The sequence below is a fragment of the Anolis sagrei genome, chromosome 1, assembly GCF_037176765.1.
Source record: "Anolis sagrei isolate rAnoSag1 chromosome 1, rAnoSag1.mat, whole genome shotgun sequence".
Lineage (NCBI taxonomy): Eukaryota > Metazoa > Chordata > Lepidosauria > Squamata > Dactyloidae > Anolis > Anolis sagrei.
Window position 1 is genome coordinate 283841834 of NC_090021.1, and position 21924 is coordinate 283863757.

General features: G+C 39.9%; 1 protein-coding gene across 6 annotated transcripts in view; it reads right to left on the reverse strand.

The window, feature by feature from the left end:
- SLC8A3 (solute carrier family 8 member A3) overlaps nucleotides 1-21924 on the reverse strand; it is a 231955-nt gene that overhangs the window by 20874 nt on the left and 189157 nt on the right. For 3 of the 6 annotated variants that reach the window (XM_060761835.2, XM_060761845.2, XM_060761817.2), the window contains exons 3-4: nucleotides 19315-19421; nucleotides 1392-1409 (exon numbers count right to left, since the gene is read on the reverse strand). In XM_060761835.2, the coding sequence (XP_060617818.2) occupies nucleotides 1392-1409; nucleotides 19315-19421 (125 nt within the window). Of the gene's footprint in view, nucleotides 1-1391; nucleotides 1410-15875; nucleotides 15980-19314; nucleotides 19422-21924 lie in introns of all 6 variants that reach the window. The other 3 variants (XM_060761864.2, XM_060761854.2, XM_060761826.2) reach the window with 1 other exon arrangement.

Here is a 21924-nt window from a genome sequence, read left to right on the forward strand (position 1 = left end):
GATCAGATCCTGGGATATAGGGACTGTCTGGAAAGTCCACAGTCTCCTGTAGAACAGAAAGCAGCTGGCAGTTCTTCAGTTTCATTCCCCCTCATGTGAGCAATCTCTAATGCAAGAGGTGGGGACGGGACTGCAAAAGGGCCCCTGATTCTGGCTGCTACCTCTGAGCTCATTCACAGGAAGGAAGGGGGCTGTCAGTCAGTAAAGGTTTCCCCTTGACATTATGTCTAGCCGGGTCCGACTCTGGAAGGTGGTGCTTGTCTCCATTGCTAAGCCAAAGAACTGGTGTTGTCCGTAGATGCCTCCTTGCTCATCTGTCCTCACCAAGGGCACCTGTGATGGTGGTGGGATCTTGAAAAATCCTTAAATCCAGGCAGGAAATATCACAAGGAGATCTTATAGCTCATGTGTACCCAAGCTTTTTGATTGTTTGATTTATATCACACCTTTCTGTCAAATGGGACCCAAAGGGGCTTACAAAATAAATTAAACCAGAACATCTAAAACAATATGAAGTACAAAAGTTTTTTAAAAAACATCCATTCAAATAAACATTACTTTAAATATATTAGCAATTATAATAATGGGTTTTATGTGTATGCACCCACGCACACACTTTTATATTATTGAAAACAGAACACTTAACTACATCCTATTTTATCCTGGTTAGCTAAGGCTGAAGGTCTTTGCTTGGCAATGAAATGACAGTAGAGAGAAGATAATAATAATAATAATAATAATAATAATAATAATAATAAGGAAGAGGAGGAGGAGATAGCTGAAATGTCCCCCAAGAGGCAGTTCTGAAATCTAGAAGCAGCCATGAAGAAGGCTTCCTCTCATATCTTCACCAGCTGGACTCACAACAGAGGTGTGTGACAGAGGGGAGATATAGGTTTTCACAACCCTGACTTAAAGGGCGTTGTGGATCTAAATTACACCCAAGAATGGACAGGTAACCAGGGGAGTTGTTGCATCAAGGGATTTGTGTGTTATGTAAGCCAACAATAGTTGATAATCTGCATGCAGTTTCCTGGGCCAAGTTGTGATTTGACTGCTACTCTTTGAACTTCTTGACACTGGCTATGCTGTGTAGGTCTGACCAGAACTGCAATCCAACAACATCTGGAGGACTACATGTTATCTACTCCTCGGCGTAGAGAACTGGAGTTCTGCACCTGGCTCAGTTTATTATAATGTATTTGATTTAAACTCTTAATGGGCAGTTTCTTGTTCTGGCAACTTGGGTAGAATATGTGATAGATCAAAGAATTCTGAATCAAAGAAGAGAACTGAAATCTAGACCATTACCTAGAGAAGAACAAAGCAAAGACTCTTCCCTCCCCTCCTCAAAGAAAGAAAATGAAGCATAGATAGGTGACAAGACTTACCTTGAGTCAGAAGGAGTGCTATATACAAAGAAATATAAAAAAAAGGGGAGGGGAAAAGGAACAGAGTTAATATCATATGCATGACATTCTCAAAGCATTATGCAGATGATTGTATTAAATGAGCAATGAACTTGGCTTGATGTTGCAGTGAATTTTCTGTAGCTGCATGCTTGATGTAGGTTTGTGAGCACACCTTGAAGCAACAAGATGAAAATGAAGCTGGGGGAACAGGGGTGTACCAAGGGTGCTGGCTTGCAGAGGTGTCCCCTTTTTCCTCGTGTGCAAAGGCAAGGGGAGGGGACTTGAAGGGATAGGGGCATCGAACATAGTGTGCTGATTGGTCACACACCCTGAGATTTTGGGATTAAGCAGTGATCACGTCAAATAGACTGTTGCTTCTAGAGAGGATTTTAACCATTATGGAATTTCTTAGAATTCTTGTGCTTAGCATCTTTGGTTCTGCTCAAAAGCTAAAAGAGGGGCCAAGAGGGAGATGGTGATGAAGGCTTAGAAATAAGCTTTTAAGACACTCACAGTCTTTGGAATAATTGCTTCCACCACATAATGGGAAATGAGACATGTCCCTGCCTAGTTTGTATGTTTGTTCCGAGAACTCGCTTCGAACTGAGTTGCAAATAATATTTATCAGTTCCAAGATAAATGTGATACTTATGTAACAGCCACAAAGGGAAGAAAAACCAATGCACACATGCCCCTCAAACTGATGTCTAGACCATACACACTCCCAATGGGTAAGTTGCAAATAATTATAATTACTACAGATGGAGATATGAAGCAATTCCATAAACCAAAATATTTATTTATTTGCAACATTTCTATGCTGCCCTTCTCACCCCAAAGGGGACACAGAGCGGCTTACAAGTTATATGTAAATACAATATATTATATTATTAGCATAGCACAATATTAGTACTATACATTACCATATTGTACTATACCACTATACTGTAGTATTATTAGTAATATTACATGTAATATGAAATATATAATTGTTGTATCATATTACTAGTATGACATTGTATTACATTATAATATTATTATCAATATTATGTGTATTAGCACACCACAATATTAGTATTATATATTACTATATTGTACCAAATATATAAATAAATATATATTTCGAGTGTAGTATATACATAGTTTGATTTACATTGGTAAAGTAAGATGGCTTTAGACTCCAGATCTTGAATTATTAGTTTGTGGTTTTGGTCAAAAGAGAGATTGATGGGTAAGTTGATTAATCCGCTGTAAAATGCAAGAGCTACTACACTATTGATAACAATGAATAGCTCTGTTCCATTGAATGAGAATTGTTCTGTGTTTCTAATAGAGCAATCTTGTACCTGCTTGAGATCAATGGTTACTTATTCTCAGGTGAATACATAAACTTTAACACCTTTTGAAATTTCTAAGTTAATGATATAATACTGATAGGAATGCTTTAAGTACAAAATTGTTAATTTGGGTTTACATTATTAATAATCTCTTAAATGCTAAGCTTTCTCACTGAATCCCATTATATCTCTTTCTTCCTGTTTTATGTTAGATCCAATATGAATCACAGGAATTGCAATAGGAATTAACTTCTTAAACCTGCCACCATAGTTTCTATAAATGACTATTTGAAAAATTCTATTAAATCTTACTTTCAAATTCGCTCTGCTTAAAAATACACATAGTCCAAAATTCATTACAGTTGCTCAATACCTGATTTATGCAGAGTTTTGAAAATTACATTCATTCCCTTATCATAGGGGTAGGCATGCCGAGAGGGCTGGAGAGGTCTCAGTTTCAAATCCGGGGAGAGGGTGGATGAGCTCCCTCTGTCAGCTCCAGCTCCTCATGTGGGGACATGAGAGGAGCCTCCCACAAGGATGATAAAAACATCAAATCATCCATGCGTCCCCTGGGCAACATCCTTGCAGATGGCCAATTCTCTCACACCAGAAGCGACTTGCAGTTTCTCAAGTCACTCCTGACACAACAAAAAAAATCAGCTCTAGTTTTTAGATACGGTAGTGATGATTTTCTGTGGGTGAGCAGATTATGCCTGGTATATGGCATATGTTCAGTATTTTTTAAAAAATATAGAGCTGATAGGGATAAATTGATGCCATTTTTGGAATAAACAGATTGAATATACCTCAAAACAGGGCTAACGTTTGAGGCACCAACTGGTGTGTTGGCCAATGTTGTACTTATGGTAGATCTTGCTAAGTTTCTAGAATAACTTCCATAAGAGAATCATAGAATCATAGGGTTGGAAGAGCCCTCGTGGGACATCCAGTCCAACCACCTGCCAAGAAGCAGGAAAATTGCATTCAAAGCACTCCTGAAAGATGGCTATCCAGTCCCTGCTTAAAAGCCTCCAAAGAAGGAGCCTCCACCACCAAAGAAGGAGCCTCCACTGTACAATACTAGGCATGCATTTGAATATAATTCAAATACATGCCTAGCACTTAAAACAAATCCAGTCCCAACCATTTCAGGTCCTCCTGCCATCAAAATCACATGAAGAGACTACAGGGCTGGACCAAGAATATCCAATACCATGCACTGGAGAAGTAACATCTGCAGCAAGGCATCAACTTAGTCTGTGTAGATTTTCCATGACATTTAGACAACTGTCAGTTTCCACAGGAAAGTGAATTCCCATTGGGCTTTAATCCAAGCTTTAAAAGAGTTATCCAATATGGAGAACATATTTTGTCTGCACTAAATTCCAGGTTGGAATCACCTCCCCCATTGACCACTGGCTACTACAGGATTTAGAACCTGCAATGTGCTACTATTGTTAGCTGCTTCTAAATCAACTCTAATTTGTAGCAAATCCACCATAGGGATGTTTTTATTTCTTTAGAGGAAATCTGCCATTGCTTTCTCCTAAGGTTGAGAAAGGATGACTTTCCTAAGATCACCTAGTAGATATCTATGGCTGAATAGGGATTTGAACTTTGATCTCTTAGAGTTCAACACTCGCACCATTATGGCACATGAGCTATACACTACACAGATTATTACCCAATCATGCAGGTTCTAAATGGTCTGCAGATTCAAGTAGAACAGGCCTTCTGCTGCAGATATTCACAATGAATCATGGAGCCAAGCAACAGGCATGACACAAGAGAGGGAAAGGTAGTAGTGCTGAGTGGCGAGGCTGTGATGGAGAGGATGGGGCAAATGTGCACAGCATTTCTCTCTCAATCACATACTTTGAAGGGATAGATTTTAAATCCTTGAACACAGTTCATGTCTGCTTTTAAAACCCATGCATGACACAGGAAACTACATAAACAGGTAGTTGCCTCTGCAGTCATGAAGACAAAAAGCCTAACGCTCCGACCCTGAGTATGTGTTTTCAAATAATCACCAATGAACTCTGTAGATCTTGCCTCTAAACACAAATGCATAACATTGCACTGTACATTTCTTAATGGAATTTCAAAAACAAATTGGCACATGTTAACTAGATTGCTGGCAATATCGGTAAAATAACACTCTGCCTCCAGCTAGCTTGTACAATCTAGATAAATCAAATTACTGAAATATGTATGGAAACTGGATACCGTAGTTTGACTAATAACATATCAGCTAGCGCTGCCGAACAGCTGAAATCTTTTTCATCGGTGACCTTTATTATTAACAGGGATGCCCTTTGAGTCCACACAAATGTAACAGAATCATAATTTTCCTCACTATTTTCCATATTGTAAAACAGTGACAAAGAGATGTCAGACTATCTATGAATTATTATGAGGTAAGTAAATGTTAGTGAAATGAATTTAGAACTGCTAAATACGGCCACTAGCCAATTCAACTTCTATATTAAGGGAGAAAGCACAATTGTCCATATGTAATTTTAACAACTTATTTTTTCAAAACACCAGACTAGTACATATCCAAAGCTTAAGCATTACAGTTTTGAAGTCTATAAGAAGGTTTAAAATGTTAGAGTATGATCCAGACAAAATCAAGCACCTTGTTATCCACTGATTTTTAATGAGTGAATTAAGACTGTGTTTAAAGTTCTCCTATCAAATGAGCTTTGGCCAAATCATACCTGTTGATTTTGATTAAAAATGGAATCCTGACCTATATTTTCAAAGAATGAACCTATGGGTAACAAAACGGAATTGTCTAAATTAAGCAATAGCTCCAATTTTAATGTTGCTTCTTGATCATTTCCAATTGGTTGTTTTAGCTAAAATGATAGTGCAATCCATTTACAAATGTAACTTTACATTTGATATGGCTGTAGATTATTCACAGCCAAACTGGGTCTACCCCATTCATATATAAAAACCTGGGGAAGAGTATCTTATTTTAACAAGATAAGGAGTACATCAGAGAGACAGACTAAACCCTTCCCTTGTAACTAGTTACTTCTGGTAGTTTTCTCATTTTCTCAGATACTGGAGGAAAGCTTGGAATGGGACAATGGTAAAATGAGCCTAAGGGGAGAGGAGATGTTATTTGCCAATATGTGCTGCCCACTCCGTGGCTGAGATCCTATACTCCCCAGAGTAGTGTAATAGCTTGAGAAGTAGACCTCTACTATAGACCTCTGAGACTCACAGTTTTGTTGTGACCCCTTTGAACAACTACTCCATGGCTAGTGGAGAGAGGAATAGATGGGAATCAGATCTACCACACAAGACACATATACACTAACCTTCTTTCTCGAAGGGAGAGTGAATCAACTCTGTGGTGGCTGAAGGATGCAGGGAGCTTAGGTTAATGCAGGCCAAGGCTGTTTAATATGGCCTTGGAACCACGTTAACAGAAATTGCAGGTTGCTCCAAATTCACCCTGACTTTGCGCCCATGTAGCAACTGTTTACACAGCCATCTTGTGTTCCCTGCATTCAACTGACCCAGGGACATGGCATGGCAGTCACTCTCCCCCTCCAATTTTCATTGTAGCAGTGGCTACCAGGCATGAACCAGCCAGTGTCTGTTGTTTGTCACCTGGAGTGACTTTACCCCAGGTATGAGGGTATTGGAGAAGTGGGGGGAAAGGAAGGGGGGGATTTCTCTTCTCTCCCCCCTTCACATCTTCTGCATTGCTCTGGTGATCCAGCCAACATTACTCCAGGTGACAAGTGAGAGACACTAGCTATGTTGTGCCTGGTAGTTGCTGCTACAATGAAAATGGAAGGGGGATGGAAAGATACAGTATTACAGGATGGCCAGGACTCTTTCCTGTCTCTGCAGCACCTGGGGGCTAGCAGTGAAAATCATCCTAGAGCTGAAACATAAATCAACACTCTAGACCAGCCCTTGGAGAAAGGGCCAGTATAGATGTGCCCATGGCCAGATTTCATGGCATTTTCTGCTGAGAGCTGCCAGAACCTCAAAAGAGGCTGTCATTGATTTGCTCCTGGCTATGGGACACATATATTTAGGCGGACAGTGGCAGTGAGTGCTGAGGAGCCAATGGTCATTGCAGAGGCTGGAAGTGAATACAAACTTCTTCAATGACCAAACACTCAAATGAATGCACTAGCGGTGGATGTGTGAATAAGTAATGTGAGTCTATCACATAGCCTCTTGTTTGAACCCCAATGACATTTTTTCAAACTGAAATGTGGTTGTGTCTCCCTAGCTGCAGTTATTGATAATGATTCTTTAAAATATTCATATTCTGAAGATCTGGAGTCTGACTTTGCGGGGGGGGGGGGGGGGAATTCCCATTTCAGCCCACTAAAAGGAGTGTTTTTCTCTATTTCACTTCTAATGTGAGACATGAATATTTAACGAATATGTTGAGTGAAACTTCAGGAATACAGTGTGAGAAGCTTGGGGATTATTTCAGCTTTGCATTTCTGAGTGGACATTGCTCACAGAAGCAGGAAAATGGTTTCACAAGGCAGCGCTTCCTTCCTATATAAAAAGAGGTCAACCAGTATAATCTGGTTAGAGACCTTATCACTGCAATTTTGGAGCCCATTAAAACACCCTGTCCTTCTTAGAACTTGTTATCACAGTATTATTCTTCTATATCTCACAGTCAAGCCATCAAAGGGTGCAGTCTGACATCACTTTAACTGTCATGGTTCCTGGATTTTGTAGTTCAGCGAAGCACTGGCACTTTGCCAGAGAAGGTTAGAGACCTTATACAACTACAACTCCTATGATTCCATAGTACTATCCCATGGCAGTGGTGTTAATCTACAGGTGCAATCTACAGATGCGCCTTAAAACATGGAAGAAGAAAAATACCTAGTACTCCAAACAAGGTACAAGTAGCATGGTTTTGGGGTGGCCAATCTTTTTACTTCATAAATCTCAATGTCCAAAATTTTGACTCCTTAGCCTGAGGGCTGAAACCACCATTTTATAAATCAAATACCTGTATTTTATCACATAATGGTTGCCACCACGTAATAGTCTCACACTGCCTTTTTGGGGTAGTAAAAAACTATTTTTGTTTTTGTCATATAATAGTTGCACCTGCAGTTGATGGGTCTGAATATTATGCAAGGAGGCAAATCTCTGTAATCCTGAGGGGAGAGGTGATTGGGTGGGTGCCACAAGGCTTTTCTTAGCTGCGGCAGAGAAGAGGAGTCTTGTAGCTCTCTCTTGTAGCACTTTCCTTCTGACTGCCAGGTACATGGGTAGGTGAAAGCTCACCCACCCACATGCCTGCTGAGGAAGACCTCCAGCCAAGGGAGGCTCCAGGGCTCTCACTGGCAAGCGCATGATGGGGAAAAGGATTGCACACCTGCTCGAGAGAGCTGAAAGGCCTCCTTTGGCTGTTGCGAGCTGAAGAAGCCCCCACAACTGTCACCAACTGGAGCGTAGGAGGTTGCAGCCTCACCCACCTGTGTGCCTGCCAGAAAGAGAGCTACAAAGCCCATAACCCCCTAGATGCAAAATTATTTCTCTCCATAATAGTTGCACCCATCCTCGTCTTTTTTGAGACTATTATGAGATGAAATTTGGTAACTTCCACCAAGAGCACTGTGTACATGTGTGCCTAGTGTACATATATATTTTGAAAAGTGGTTTTAGATTTCTTTTAATGGAGCCTGTGCTGGAACATAATATTGGTGGACAGAAGCCCATTAAAACAGGAAAAGAGATTAAAAGTTGGGCTTAAAGCAAACCTTAAAAACTGTGGCATAGACACTGAGAACTGGGAAGCTCTGGCCCTTTAGCACTCTAACTGGAGGTCAGCAGGAGAACATGCGGATCAAGAATAGGACTCCACAGCCACTACCAAGACACTACACTTGGAAGACCATCATCCTCAAGTCACGAGGGATTGCCTAAATAAGTAAAAGCACATCAAAGCCCATATTGGAACACATTTACATTTAACCTGCCCTTAAGGCACGGTTGGAAAATATCAGACTTTATGGATGTTTTTGGCTCTCACTGAGTACTAATCTGGCCCTCATGGTTTCCTCAGAGGGCTGAACTCTTGTTTCCCATGACAACAGAATTTAATGTTTTTCTAGCTTTTCATTAGGTCAATACCTTTTTACATTTCACAGATGAAAATTGGGACACTTGTGGTCAAGCAATGTCAGAGTGAGTCCAAACTAAAAGAGGATTCAGCAGTTTGCTTTTGCTTGAGTCTACAGGGAAGGGCAAAATTCCATCCCTCTTCTCCTCTTCCCTTTGCTACTTTGGCACTTTGAACTCAATTTGCAGCAAGTTGGGTAAGGTGAGGACAAAGGGGGAATTGGGACATTTTAAAAGTAGTTAAAAAAGTGGATTGACAAAAAGATTAATTAGAAATATCCCTGCCATATTATAGGTCTCCTTCCCTCCTGCTTTCTAAAATGCCACTCCTGAGGTGGTGTTTCTGTCATTAAAAGCTTTAGACTAATGCATGCTGGATTTTTAAAATTTGTTCTATCTTTCGCCACATTCATCAGAAATTTCCCTGAAAATGAATATACCTTGTATTGTGAGATACTCCATACTCTTTCCCCAAAAAAGATCAATATTGGGATGTATAATTACACTGACACTTGCACCAGGGCATAGAGTGATGGAGCTATCTGAGCACCACTGGGTGGCTGCTCATTAGATGGCAGCTGCCCACTTTCAAACTCTGCACCTGTGTTCTCTCATCTATACCCAGAGATTGAAGAACAGAAGGTGTTAGGGTCAGAATAACTTCCAAGTGAGAAGACTAAAAAGGAGAACTATTCCAGCAACCGACAGAGCTACTCTGGAAACTGACTTTGAATTGTGTGCGAAGGGAAGATTGGGCCAAGTGAGTTAAAGAAGCCTGGGTGAGACTGGAGTTGGAAATAAGACATTTGAGCTAATCTTCTGCTGGTGATGTGGTGGAGAAAAGAAAAAGTTGTTGGGTTTCATCCCTGACTGCACAAGTCTCCAGCTCTCAATGAATAGTTAGCCTAGATAGATTAGACTGAGGGACCCCTTCCCCAATTTCCTCTAGCAAGCTTATCTCAAGAAGGGGGTTAGAAGGGGGTTGTCTTACTTATCTTTGCATGCCACTATCTCCTCCCCCTTTTGAATACTTAGCAATGTGATCTCTTCAGGGAAAATGTAACTTCCCCTTAAAGGTATTTTTATTGCCCTGGCAAAGCCATGTGGTCAGATTTCACCATATTGGCTTTCTTCTCCTTTTGTCTTCTCTAGAGCGAGGAGGTATCTTGCCATTGTCCAGGCAAGATGTAGTAGATATAGTTACTTTTATTATTTTTCCTTTTCTTAGAAGATAGCTCAGTGAAGTGAGTTAGCTCCAAGAACCTTTCCTATCTAGAATGTATTTGTTTTGTCTTTAATAAACATATTATTTTTGATCCTATGAAGTTGTGGATCTGCAATCCAGCTCCATCCTGTTGAATGGAAGCCAATCCTTACTCACTACATGTAAGTTTCTGCTGCCTATGAAATGTGCATCTAGCACTCTCCTATATTTTTGGAAGAATCACCCCCAGAGAGGCTTATTTGATTCCCAACAAGAGTAACCATGAATTATGAAAGATACAAGGATAATGACTTTAGTGGAGGTTCAAGAAGAAAATATAGTGGGGATGGAGAAATCTGGACTCCACTGGAGGCTCATGAGAAATGCAAGGGTAATCTTTTCCTACAGTTTATATCTCACATCTTGAACTTTGGAATGCTCTCACTAGGAAGGTGGAAATGCCCCCCTCCTTGTTCTTATGCTAACAAGTAGAAACTTTTTTTTGTTCCAACCAGCATTTAAGGGACTGCAATGGGCTTTTGATGATGTGCTGTTTTTGTAGGTGCATTGTTTTCCATTAGATTTTAATTGGTTTCAATTCTATAATTTAAATTCATTTAAAAAGAACTTTTATGTGTTTTTAATTATGTGTGTGTATGTTTTTGAATTTATATTGCTGTAGGAGAAAATGTAGGTTATATAAAATAAATGATACTGTTACTTTTATTTATTTCATGTCAAAAATAAATAAATAAAGGCCTTTGATTTTTGATATTGCTGTTTTTAAATTGTTTTTAAATTGTGTTAGATTTTAGCCTGTTCTTATAAGCTGCTCCGAGCCCCAGGGGAGTGGCGGCACATAAGTTTGAACAATAAATAAATAAATAAATAAATAAAAGCACCGCAAAAATAAATTAGTATAAAACGGATAAAATAGAGGGAACACAGGTGGCTAAATAATTTTAGACCAAAAACAGGCAACAGTGATGAGTTGCTTGTTCTGCTCCACAATTGCACAAGGTGGAGGATTCTTCTAGGTAGTGCCATTTAGCCAAGTTGTTTTTTGATCTGCCAAATCCACTTCTGAATCTGTTCAGGGACTTTCAAGTTGCCCATTCTTGGTTTGCCCCTGGGGGAAGTCCCTCATGAGGGGCCATCCAGTTCGGATTCCTGGTTTAGCTGCCCAGAGGGATATTCTTGCTGTTGTTGGTGGAACATTAAGAGGTGTGGTGGTTCTCATGAAAATTTTCCTTGATTTGAGTCTACTGGGAGGAGGCTGATAACCATGCAGCGGATGGATTTCACAGTGTTCAACCTTACTTTTCTCATAGTTGGCAACAACTTCCTGTCGCACATTGGGGGTGGTGTGTGTGTGTGCCAGATAGCTTATAAAGTCTATCAACAGGTATAGGTTTGAGACATCCTGTGATTATTCTACATGTTTTGTTCAGTGCTACAGTATATTCACCTGCTTCGCATGGGCAGACTTGTGCCAAGCAGGACAGGCGTTCTCAGTTGAATAAGACAAGGCCAGTGCTGATGTTCTTATTAGTTTTGCGCTACCATAGTATTTTTTTTTACAACATACTGTGGTTGATTGAGGTTTCCATGGTGGTAGAATGTAAATGGGTCAATAAAGAGGTATAAGTGTTTTGGTAAAGCCATTTAAACCTATAATGCAGAACTTAGCTAAGGTGTGTACAAGTTGCCACTAGTTTCTGTATCTAATAGATGGTTGTGTGCCTCCAGGTAATTTCTGTGAGTGCAAGAGCTCCACTCACGCATTAACTCAGTTTTCGGACAATTCCCCCACATCCCTGCAGTACAGCTCACTTTGTTCAGAAGTTGTCACCACCCCCCCCCCCCCGTCACATTTTCAGATGGCTGAAAGGTACAACTCTGCTCCTGCTTGTTCACTTGTACCTATGTTTGGATCTATTCCTTGTGTGAACTGAACAAAAAGAATTAATTTTGAATTTATCTAAGAAATGAATTGAAGAAAAAAAATATTTGCATTTTGGCCTGACTTGACTGGGAAATTAAATGGCTTCATCTATCAATTTAATTCCCCCAGGCTCATCTAGTCATTAGGTACAGAATACATTGCAAGAGGTTGGACTGGATGATCCTTGTTGTCTCTTCCAACTGTATGATTCTATAAAGTAACTCACACTGCTGCCCCTTCTCAATATTAAATGCAAAATCTATGGGCACTTTAATGCTGCAATGTCAAGTCTGACATGTGAAAAGAATTCCATCAGCCTGCATTTCCCTGAAGGCCTGAAGAAGTAAGAGAAAACTTAGACCCAAATTGTCAACTAGTGTGACACCAAGACCATCAAGGGACTAACAGTCAAGATAGCAACCCAAAATGCAATCTTTTAACAATGAAAAACACTGGTTCCTCTGGAGTTAGACTCAAAAAGTACTGACAGGAGGTTGACCAGAAAGGTGACACAATATGCTGAAAGAGTTATGCATCTTGCTGTGCTTCCCCAGGAATGTTTTGGTCCCTGTCAGAGCCAATAAAGCGGAAATGTAAAACTGCGAGAAAGGAGTTTGAGATTGGGAAACCTCTCAAAAACTAAGTAGGAGAAGGGAGGAGTTTGCGTTAAGCTTAACATGTTGAACATACTGTTGGTTTTATACGTTGAGGGCCACAATAAGAAGTACATTTGCTATTTTGTTAGTCTCCACCACGGTTCATTTACACAGTGCACTTTCCCCTACCCCTAATGAAGCCCAAGCCCCACTGCTCCCCCATCTCGGACTCCTCCTTTACAAATACACTTTTTCTACTACCTATCTCACCTAGGGTTTTAATGTTTTAATGTATTTATCATTTTATCTTGCACATTTGGCCCGCCCTGACTGATTTTATTATGTTATTTCGCATTGTTTATTTTATTTTGTTGTGTTATGTATTTTTTGTGTTTATTTTCTATCTTCTTGTATATTATTTTGTTGTATTATTTTTGGGCTCGGCCTCACATTAGCCGCCCCAAGTCCCCATTGCGGAGATGGAGGTGGAGTGTAAATAAATTTATTATTATTATTACAAGCCTAGAGGCCACATGAACTAAACAGTTTATGGAAGGAAGTTATCTAAATAGGATAAAAAGTTAATTTGTGGAGGAAGCATAAAGAGTCCTGTGTTTGGCCTTGTTTCACTACCATATAAATTGGCTGACATGATCAGTGAGATGAATTTTCAAATCTACACAAAACTAAAAAGAGGTACCAAAACATTCCTTATTTCTATGGAGTCTTCAACCTAACTGCAGTGCCCACCAGTTACTACCCTGCAGTATCTCTCATTCTTTATTTCCTAGCTAATCTTGCTTTTGGTATCAAAGCCCAGCAAAGGCAAATGTCATGCCAAGAACAGATTATAAGAACAAAGGATTCTGTAGCAGACCTTGAACTGGAACTATGGACAAAGCCAAATGAAAATGCAATTAATGGCTTGTTGTTATTATTATGTAAGTAACAGCTACAGTGAAGAGAGGTTCCCTGGAAATACAAACACAGATTTCTGAGTGATTAGTGTTGGGATTCTGGCAGGAAGAGTAAACCTTTCCCCACCCTGTAGAGTTGATTGGTATCATTATCTTTAAAACAAAAACTCCCAGAAACCTCCAGACATTGTGCCCAGTAGCCATGCTGGTTGGTAGAGTTTGGAAACTGCAAACCAGCTCCAAGTCAAATCATCAGGCAACAGCTGAGAATTGAAACAGACTCCATTTGTGAAAATGAATGGTGTGTATAACAGGTAATTTTGAATGTTTTTAAGTGCTGCCCACTTGTCCTGCGGGATTTTAAAAAACCCAATTCTCTGTTCTATTAATTTTATTCACTTTTCTGGTCCTCTGATTTGTGTTGGCTTTAGTTTTACTATTTTACTTTGGATTTTTCTGTCAACATTTTATGCAAATAGTGACAGCTCTATTTCAATAGCAGTGGCGTTATCTACATCTCAACTGAGATACTTAAGGTGGAGCCTACATTTTACAAGTTCTGTTTTTGCTGCCTCTACATCTACTGAAATAATCTGGAGTACTGATTTCAAGGGAAAGTAGCTCTGAAGAGGAAAGAATTGAGGATGCAGAAATTATAGAACCAATGGAAATGACAACAAGGATATGACACATAGGGCTGATCTGATTTCAGAAAACCAATCTGTGTGAAAAGATCAGTATGCCATTTTTCAAGGTCCTAAGAATAAGCCTTCAGTATATACTACATGGTAGTTACATGTATGTTTTTATATTGAACCATAAGTCCATAAGATTGGGCAGGATAAAATGTAAATGTATTACTATGATATGTAAACAAACCAGAATTGTATAGTAGTTTTGAGATGGGACTCTGCAAGACCAGGGTGTAAATTCTTACTCAGCAATGCCAAACCTCCTCTGAATTAATCTTGCTTTCAAATCCTATGATAGGTTCACCAAAGGTTAGAGCTGATCCAAAGACACATAACAAAAACAATTATTATGCTTAGTGTGCTACTACCCGGGAGTGATTATTATTAGATTTTGAAAAAGAATTGGTTGAAAGTAGATGATTCAGTAGGGAATTGGTTTGTCTATTTCATTTTTATAATACAGATTATATTAGAAAACTAATGTATAGATCTGAACCCTTTAATGTTGTTAATATTTTCATTATTATAGATAAATATTTTAATGTCTTTGATAGTGATAGCTTTCTTAATTCTTTTGTACACAGTTGTACTGTAATCAATTCCTATTTGTCTATGTGGAGCGAAAGACAGAAAGCATAGTCTACTGGGACCTTCTTGACAGGATCCATTGAAATGACGAAGAGTTGTGAAGAAACAACAAATGCGCATATCTTTTTGAGATGGCACTCTCATACATGTCAATGAGTGTAGGAGTGATATTTTAAAACAGGGTTTAATTCCCAAAACTGACAGTCATCCCTGTTTCCCGGAGTCCCCCCATAAACCTCAAGGGCTTCATCTTGACTGCTTAACAATTAGAAAGAAGAATGCTTCCTGAATCACTAACTCTAGGGCTATGGAATATCCTTGCTATTTGTAAAGTGCTGGAGGATTCTTTGCACCAAAGAAGCAATCAGAACGCAACCTGGCATTATTATGATTAAACGTGTTAACTGCAATTTAAGTTATCGATATTTAAAAATCATATTTATCAGCATTCAATATAAAAAGTAGGAAGAAAGGTGGGTGATAGGGAAAGGAATGTAGCAGCACCTTTAACACTGACTGTTTTTTAAAATTTTCTGCATGAGGTTTTGTGGATATAAACCCACTTCTTCAGATGCAGTACAGAATCAATGTTATTCACTACAATGCCATAGAAAGGGAGCAAGAATATAGCAGGGAGAACTGTGCAAGAATTGGGGAGCAAGCTGAAGAGGCAGCCATGCAATTATACTCTTCTGTAAAAGTACTTTCAGTCTCAGCAGGAAGAAGGGAAACAGGATAAGGCCAAAGCTGTTGCCAATAGGGGGAGAGAAAAACAAATAGGGAAAGAGGGGAAACAAAGGAAACGGTCCAAACACACGTGAGCCGTAACGGCCTGCAAGGCACAAGCAGATAAAGAGGATCTGAAATAAGCTTGGGCTCAAAAACGCAGAGATGGGACCGAAACAGGGTGAGAGCGAGAAATAGGAGGGGAAAAGAATAAAACTTGGTCTGCAAAAATGAAAGAGAAAGAGGTGGATAAAGGGGGAGCAAAAAGGTTACTTTTTGGATCTGAGTTTATTTTGCTTGTTTTTCAAAAAAGGATCTCACACCTGATATTCCTCGTTCCATCCATTTCGGTTCACCAAGGGCAATGAAGAAATTCTCCTGCCTTTCGTATTCCTCCTCATCTACTATTTTAACCCTTATGGTCTTCCTGTAGGGACAACAAGAAAGACATGTGTGTACAGTGGGTTGCCTGGCTGGGAAGGGGATGCAACAGCAGTAGCACCACCAACACCACCACACCGTTCTCACATGCAGCCCATTTCTGCCACTGCTTTTGGCGGCACTGCTTTCACTTGCATTCTAGGGAACGTCGGTCGTAGATGATCTTTAGGTCAGTCAGAGAATATTAGAGGAGGAAGGGAAGGATGGAGAAGGCAAAGGATAAGGAAAGGGAACTCGTCCTTGTTGATGGTTAGTGGAAGGTGATTTCTGCAGCACATTGAGTTGAGTGTCACATGGTAATAACAGCTATTCCGGTGGCTGAACAATAACCAATTCAAAACATTTAAGGGCAAAAGAGAGCCCAAGACAAGACAGATATTTCAAAGACTCAGGATGTAGGACAAATTATCTCTCCTTCTGACACAGATTTTGCTAGTGTTACATTTGGGGTTTTTTTTAATGGTGAGCTTAAATTAAATAGTATATACATTCATTCATGCATACACTCATTCATACACATTCTTGCTTTGCTTGGTGAAAGGAAACTAGGTTTTCCCTTTCTCAGTAAAACTACACTTCTCTATGCACTTACATATCTGTCTTTTTTTCTTTTTGCAAATGTAATTTGTAAGCCGCTTTGAGTTGTAACCTGCTCTGAGGCCCTTTTGTGAGAGGAGGCAGGATACAAATAAAGTTTATTATTTATTATTGTATTATTTCTTTCTACTATTTGTATCAGGAACAACTTGAGAAACTGCAAGTCGCTTCTGTTGTGAGAGAATTGGCCTTCTACAAGGACGTTGCCCAGGGGATGCCCAGATGGTTTAATGTTTTACCATCCTTGTGGGAGGCTCCTTTCATGTCCCCACATGGGAACTGGAGCTGACAGAGGGAGCTCATCCGCGCTCTCTCCAGATTCGAAACTCCGACCTGTCGGTCTTCAGTCCTGCTGGCACAGGGGTTTAACCCACTGCACCACCGGGGGCTCCATATTTTTTTTTTCTACTGTGAGTTGCCTATTCATTTTTCACTGAAAGGAGTGCTTTGCGTTCATGAAATTAAGTATTACAGATTAAGGAGCAGAACATGATTCAACAAGAATGCGCATCTTAAAATAAAGTGGAGAGTGGTGTGAACAGAGTTTGGATAATGTTTGTAAACTCCATCCATCTCCTTGATGTTTTTCATTGTTCAACATGTTTGCACAAAGAGAAAAGTCTTCTGCTTTCTTCTGCTAAAAGTTGCCAACCAATAAATATGGATGGCTTTCTCTATTCCATTTTTTGGAAAGTTACCAGTCTGTTCTGGGTATTTTCTAATAGTTCCCCAGGGTCTTTTCCAATACAATTACTTGTAGTTATTCAGTGATAGAAAGTGGCATGGAATCTTACGTGAACAACTGCCAGATCTAAATCTAAGATGCAAAGAAATAGATAGAAGAGTTGAGGATCTTTGCCAGATACCTATCACATGGCATTTGTATGTGGTGAAGCGTAAATCAGCTCCTTCAGTGAATGAAAGCATCTACACCAAATTACAACAGACCCTTTCTTCTGAATTTCCTTCCACAGTAATACATAAGACACACAAAAGGGTGAGAAAAGCTCAAATGTGTTTTTAGGGTCACATCTAAGAAAGCTTTCAAATCTCACCCTACAGTCACCTAGCTGCTCCAGACATTTTCTGATTCATTTTCTCTACACACTTTGAAGATATATTTAAGGGAAAGTGATCTGGGAAGCAGTGTTATGTGTTAATACAATTTCTACGTCGTATCTTTCCCTCTATCTATAGGCTGTTGTCATCACCTACCATGTCATTTGGTTAAAGCTACATCTGGCTAACATCCAAGTAATTTTGTTAAGGAAAGATCTGGAAATGATACTCCTGGAGGCTTAGGGCCCTTCCACACAGCCCTATATGCCAGAATATCAAGGCAGAAAATCCCACAATATCTGCTTTTAACTGGGCAATCTGAGTCCACACTCAGATAATGTGGGATTTTCTGCCTTGATGTTCTGGTATATAGGGCTGTGTGGAAGGGTCCGGAGTTCAAGGCAGAAATGTGGGATTTTATTCAGCTATGTGGCAGGGGTTTCAAAGAGACCTTAGAGGTGAAACCTTCAGGTTTCTTAGGTATTGTATCTCAATAGTACTAAAATATTGAATTTCAATAATACTATAATACGTATTACTATAATATTGTATCTCAATATTACTATAATGTAAAAATGTTACACTAGTACATAACCTTTAATTAATGTTAAAACTTTGTATGTTTCACAAATATGTGTTGGAAATAAAAACCAAATGAGACAAAGAGCAGGTACAACGACATGTACCTGCATGGAAGGGAAAATCATATCTACTTGCATATGTGGAAAGACCAAGTTCAAATCCCTGTTCAGTTGCCTTTAGATCAGTGGTTCTCAACCTGTGGGTCCCCGGTGTTTTGGCCTACAACTCCCAGAAATCCCAGCCAGTTTACCAGCTGTCCTGGGAGTTGAAGGCCAAAACATCTGGGGACCCACAGGTCAAGAACCACTGTTTTAGTATAATAATCTAGTAGCTTAATATATCTCTAAATAATTCTTGTTCAATAAAAATGGAGATATCTAGTTCCTTTTTGGGTGAAATCAGCAATGGGAGGTGGGGGGTTGGTGCAGTGCAAAACAAAGATGTGTTTATGGTATGAGAGAAGGCAACTGAATTTCCATTTGTTCATGCTGATGCTACTGACTGCCATTTTATTGTCATTGTTACTATTCATTTAATTATACAGCACCATCGTTTTGTTTGCTGTATTCAATTCCTCCTTTTGAAATGAAATAATCTCTTCTAGAAGGCAGGCAATTATTATTAATGAATTGATTACCATGAAATGTAGACACTGGGATCATATATCCGTGCACGTACAACACAATGCTATATGTAAGCTTAAGTGAATGAGCTCAAAGATACATCCATGTGTGTATCATGCTAGAAATTGGAGTTGAATTGTCTACTTCTATGGGGTCAAGGATGGATTGAAAAACCATAGTGTCTACTGTCTAGTAATTTCAAAGATATCCCATGAGAATCTATTAGCCACATGTACCATGCACACGCACACCCACACATGCCCAACCTCCCCAAATATATAAGGTGTGGTCTTGCTAGCACCCATCAGTACCATGTGACATATTGTGCATACACAGCAGTGTTACGGGAAGAGTAGTTGGAAAACAAAGAGAGACTAGAGATAGTGAGAGAAAAAAGGAAGGAGAAGAGAGAAAGAGGAAAGAAGAGTGTTAAGGTTAGTTGGGAGAACAAGTACTACACCTTTATGTAAACTCATATCCACCATGCGGGGGGGCATCAGCTCAATGAAGAAAGTCTTGTTTTTTTCATACTCCTCATCATCAATTACCTTGATGTGAACAGTTTTGCTGTGAATGGAAAAATAATAAGTGTCATAATGGGGAGAAGGGGAACAGGGTGGGCAAGCTGAGGGAAGAGAAAGAAGGCAAGGGCAGATTGTCAATGGTCAAAGCTTACTCACCCATCATGACAGAAAAAGCACAGTTTTACTCCAACCCTATGCCACCCATTTGCCTGAGACTAAGTCTCACTGAATTCAATGGGACTTAGAATTGCCAAGGTTATTTTGCAAAGCTTTAAACCTTTTTTGCTGGAGCTTCTAGCTATTCTGGCAGGACATTTGCATCTGATAAGGGTAATATGTCACTTAAATGTGTTCTCGCACAACCTACACCGCTTTTCAATCCTTTATTTGCATCTAAAATTCCATTGCCCTTCACACATGTGATTAAAATTAGAAGGCATTTAGACATCACTATGTGCATAAAAGCTCTGACTCACCCAAGTCAAACGGTTCATTTAAGATTCTGTTTTAACTCTTTGCTGAATGTTAAGACGCATATTGCAACTAAGGCACAAGACACACAAATACATACATGCATTATTAAACATTTGTTTTAATAGAAAGGATTATGCCTCATTTAATTTAGTTAGAAATGCTGGCTTTTTAATCCATTTAAAAATACAGATACTTGAAAAATACGTAGTATTTATTCCCATCAAAAATATACATTAAACTCTTTTACTTAGTCCTAACAATCACTCTGGGCTTGGATAAAGACACACCGCTGTCCAAGTTAGCATTTCCATTTCAACTCAGTGGAACCTTCTTTGTAGTTGCCACATGCTTTCAAGTCAACTCCGACTTATAGCAAGTCTATCATATGGTTTTCTTGGTAAGATTAGAAGAAGTGCCTTCTTCTAAGGTAGGCACCTTTTAAGGCTGAAAAATGGAACTTGCTCAAGGATTTCTATTGCTGAAGGGGAATGCAATCCCTGGACAATGCTTGAGAATAATGAGATGCTGATGATGTTGTTTTTACTCCTTCTGTGATGTTTTATACTGTTGTAATATTTTTATCTATATTATGTTTTATGTATACTGATTTGTTGGAAACAAATCGCCGATTGACTGAGAAAGGCAGTTTACAAATACAGTAAGTAAGTAAGTAAGTAAGTAAGTAAATAAACAAACAAACCTTGTCCTGGATTCCTAGTCCAACACTCAAACTCCTATAGTAGGTATGGGAAAACTTTCTAACTTGGGGGTCACATGGTAGGCTAGAATGGAGGGGGGGGGGCTGCCTAGAGAAAGCTGAGAGGCAGCTGAAGAGAGGAGATCTCCCTTTCATCCTCTTCCTCTTCTCTTTTGGAGGAGGAAACTGGAGGAAAGATGGGAAACATTTGGATCCCAAAAGGATTGGCCTTGGTCATGATGAGAGGGTAGACAGGAGAGAAAACGTGTATTCATTAGACCCCGTATTGCCTACTCCTGATATATAATCTTAGAATCCGAGAGCTGGAAGAGATCATCAATGGCCATCCTGTCCAACCCCCTGCCATGCAGGAAGGCACAGTCAAAGCACTCCAAACAGACACCCTCTGAAGAAAAGCCTCCAGAGAAAGAGACTCCACCACAACCCAAGACAGCCTATGCCACTCTCCAGGAAGTTCTTCTAAATTTTTTTCAGTTGAATCTCTTTCCCTGCCATTTGAACCCATTGCTCCCTTATGCCCTGGTCTCTAGAGCAGCAGAAAATAAATCCCCCCCCCCCACTCCTCAGTGGGACACCCTTTAAAATCTTGAAATATGGTTCTCATGTTTCCTCTCAACCGTCTCTTCTCCCAGCTAAACATCTCCCAGAAGGAAAGGGGGAAGGAAAAAGAGAGAGGAGGGAGAGAGGGAGGAAGAGAAGGGTGAAAGGAAGGAAGGGTAGAAGAGAATGGAGGGAGGGAAGGGAGAAGGAAGGAAAGACAAAATGGAAGGAAGGAAGGAAGGAAGGAAGGAAGGAAGGAAGGAGAAAGGGAGATAAGGAAGGAATGGAAAGAGGAAGGAAAGAGAGAGGGAAGAAAGACAGAAGGAAGGAAGGAAGGAAGGAAGGAAGGAAGGAAAGAAGGAAGGAAGGGTGGAAGGGAATGGAGGGAGGAGAAAGGGAGAGAGAGGAGGACAGAAAGAGGGAAGGAAGGGCGAAAGGGTGGAACGGAAGGAAGGAGTGAAGGAGAAAGAGGGAGGTAAGGAAGGAAGGGAAGGATGGAAGGAGGAAGGAAAGAGAGAAGAAAGGAAGGATAGGATGGTGTGTGAGAGAAAGGCCTGAAAAAAGAGCCCAAGGGGGTGCATCTGGCCCCCGGGCCTGGGTTTACCCATACCTGTCCTATAGTATACTAGCTCTCCTAACTACAGTACTGGGCAGGGATTTGAACCATGGTCTTCCAGAGTTCTCACCCATCCAGAGTATGTCCCCACATTGGCTCATGGAACTTTCCTTTGAAATGTAAATAGTAGTATCAAAGAGGTAATTTTACTGAGAACACATCAGATGGAGGAAGTTAAAGTACAGGGTTAGTCAAAAT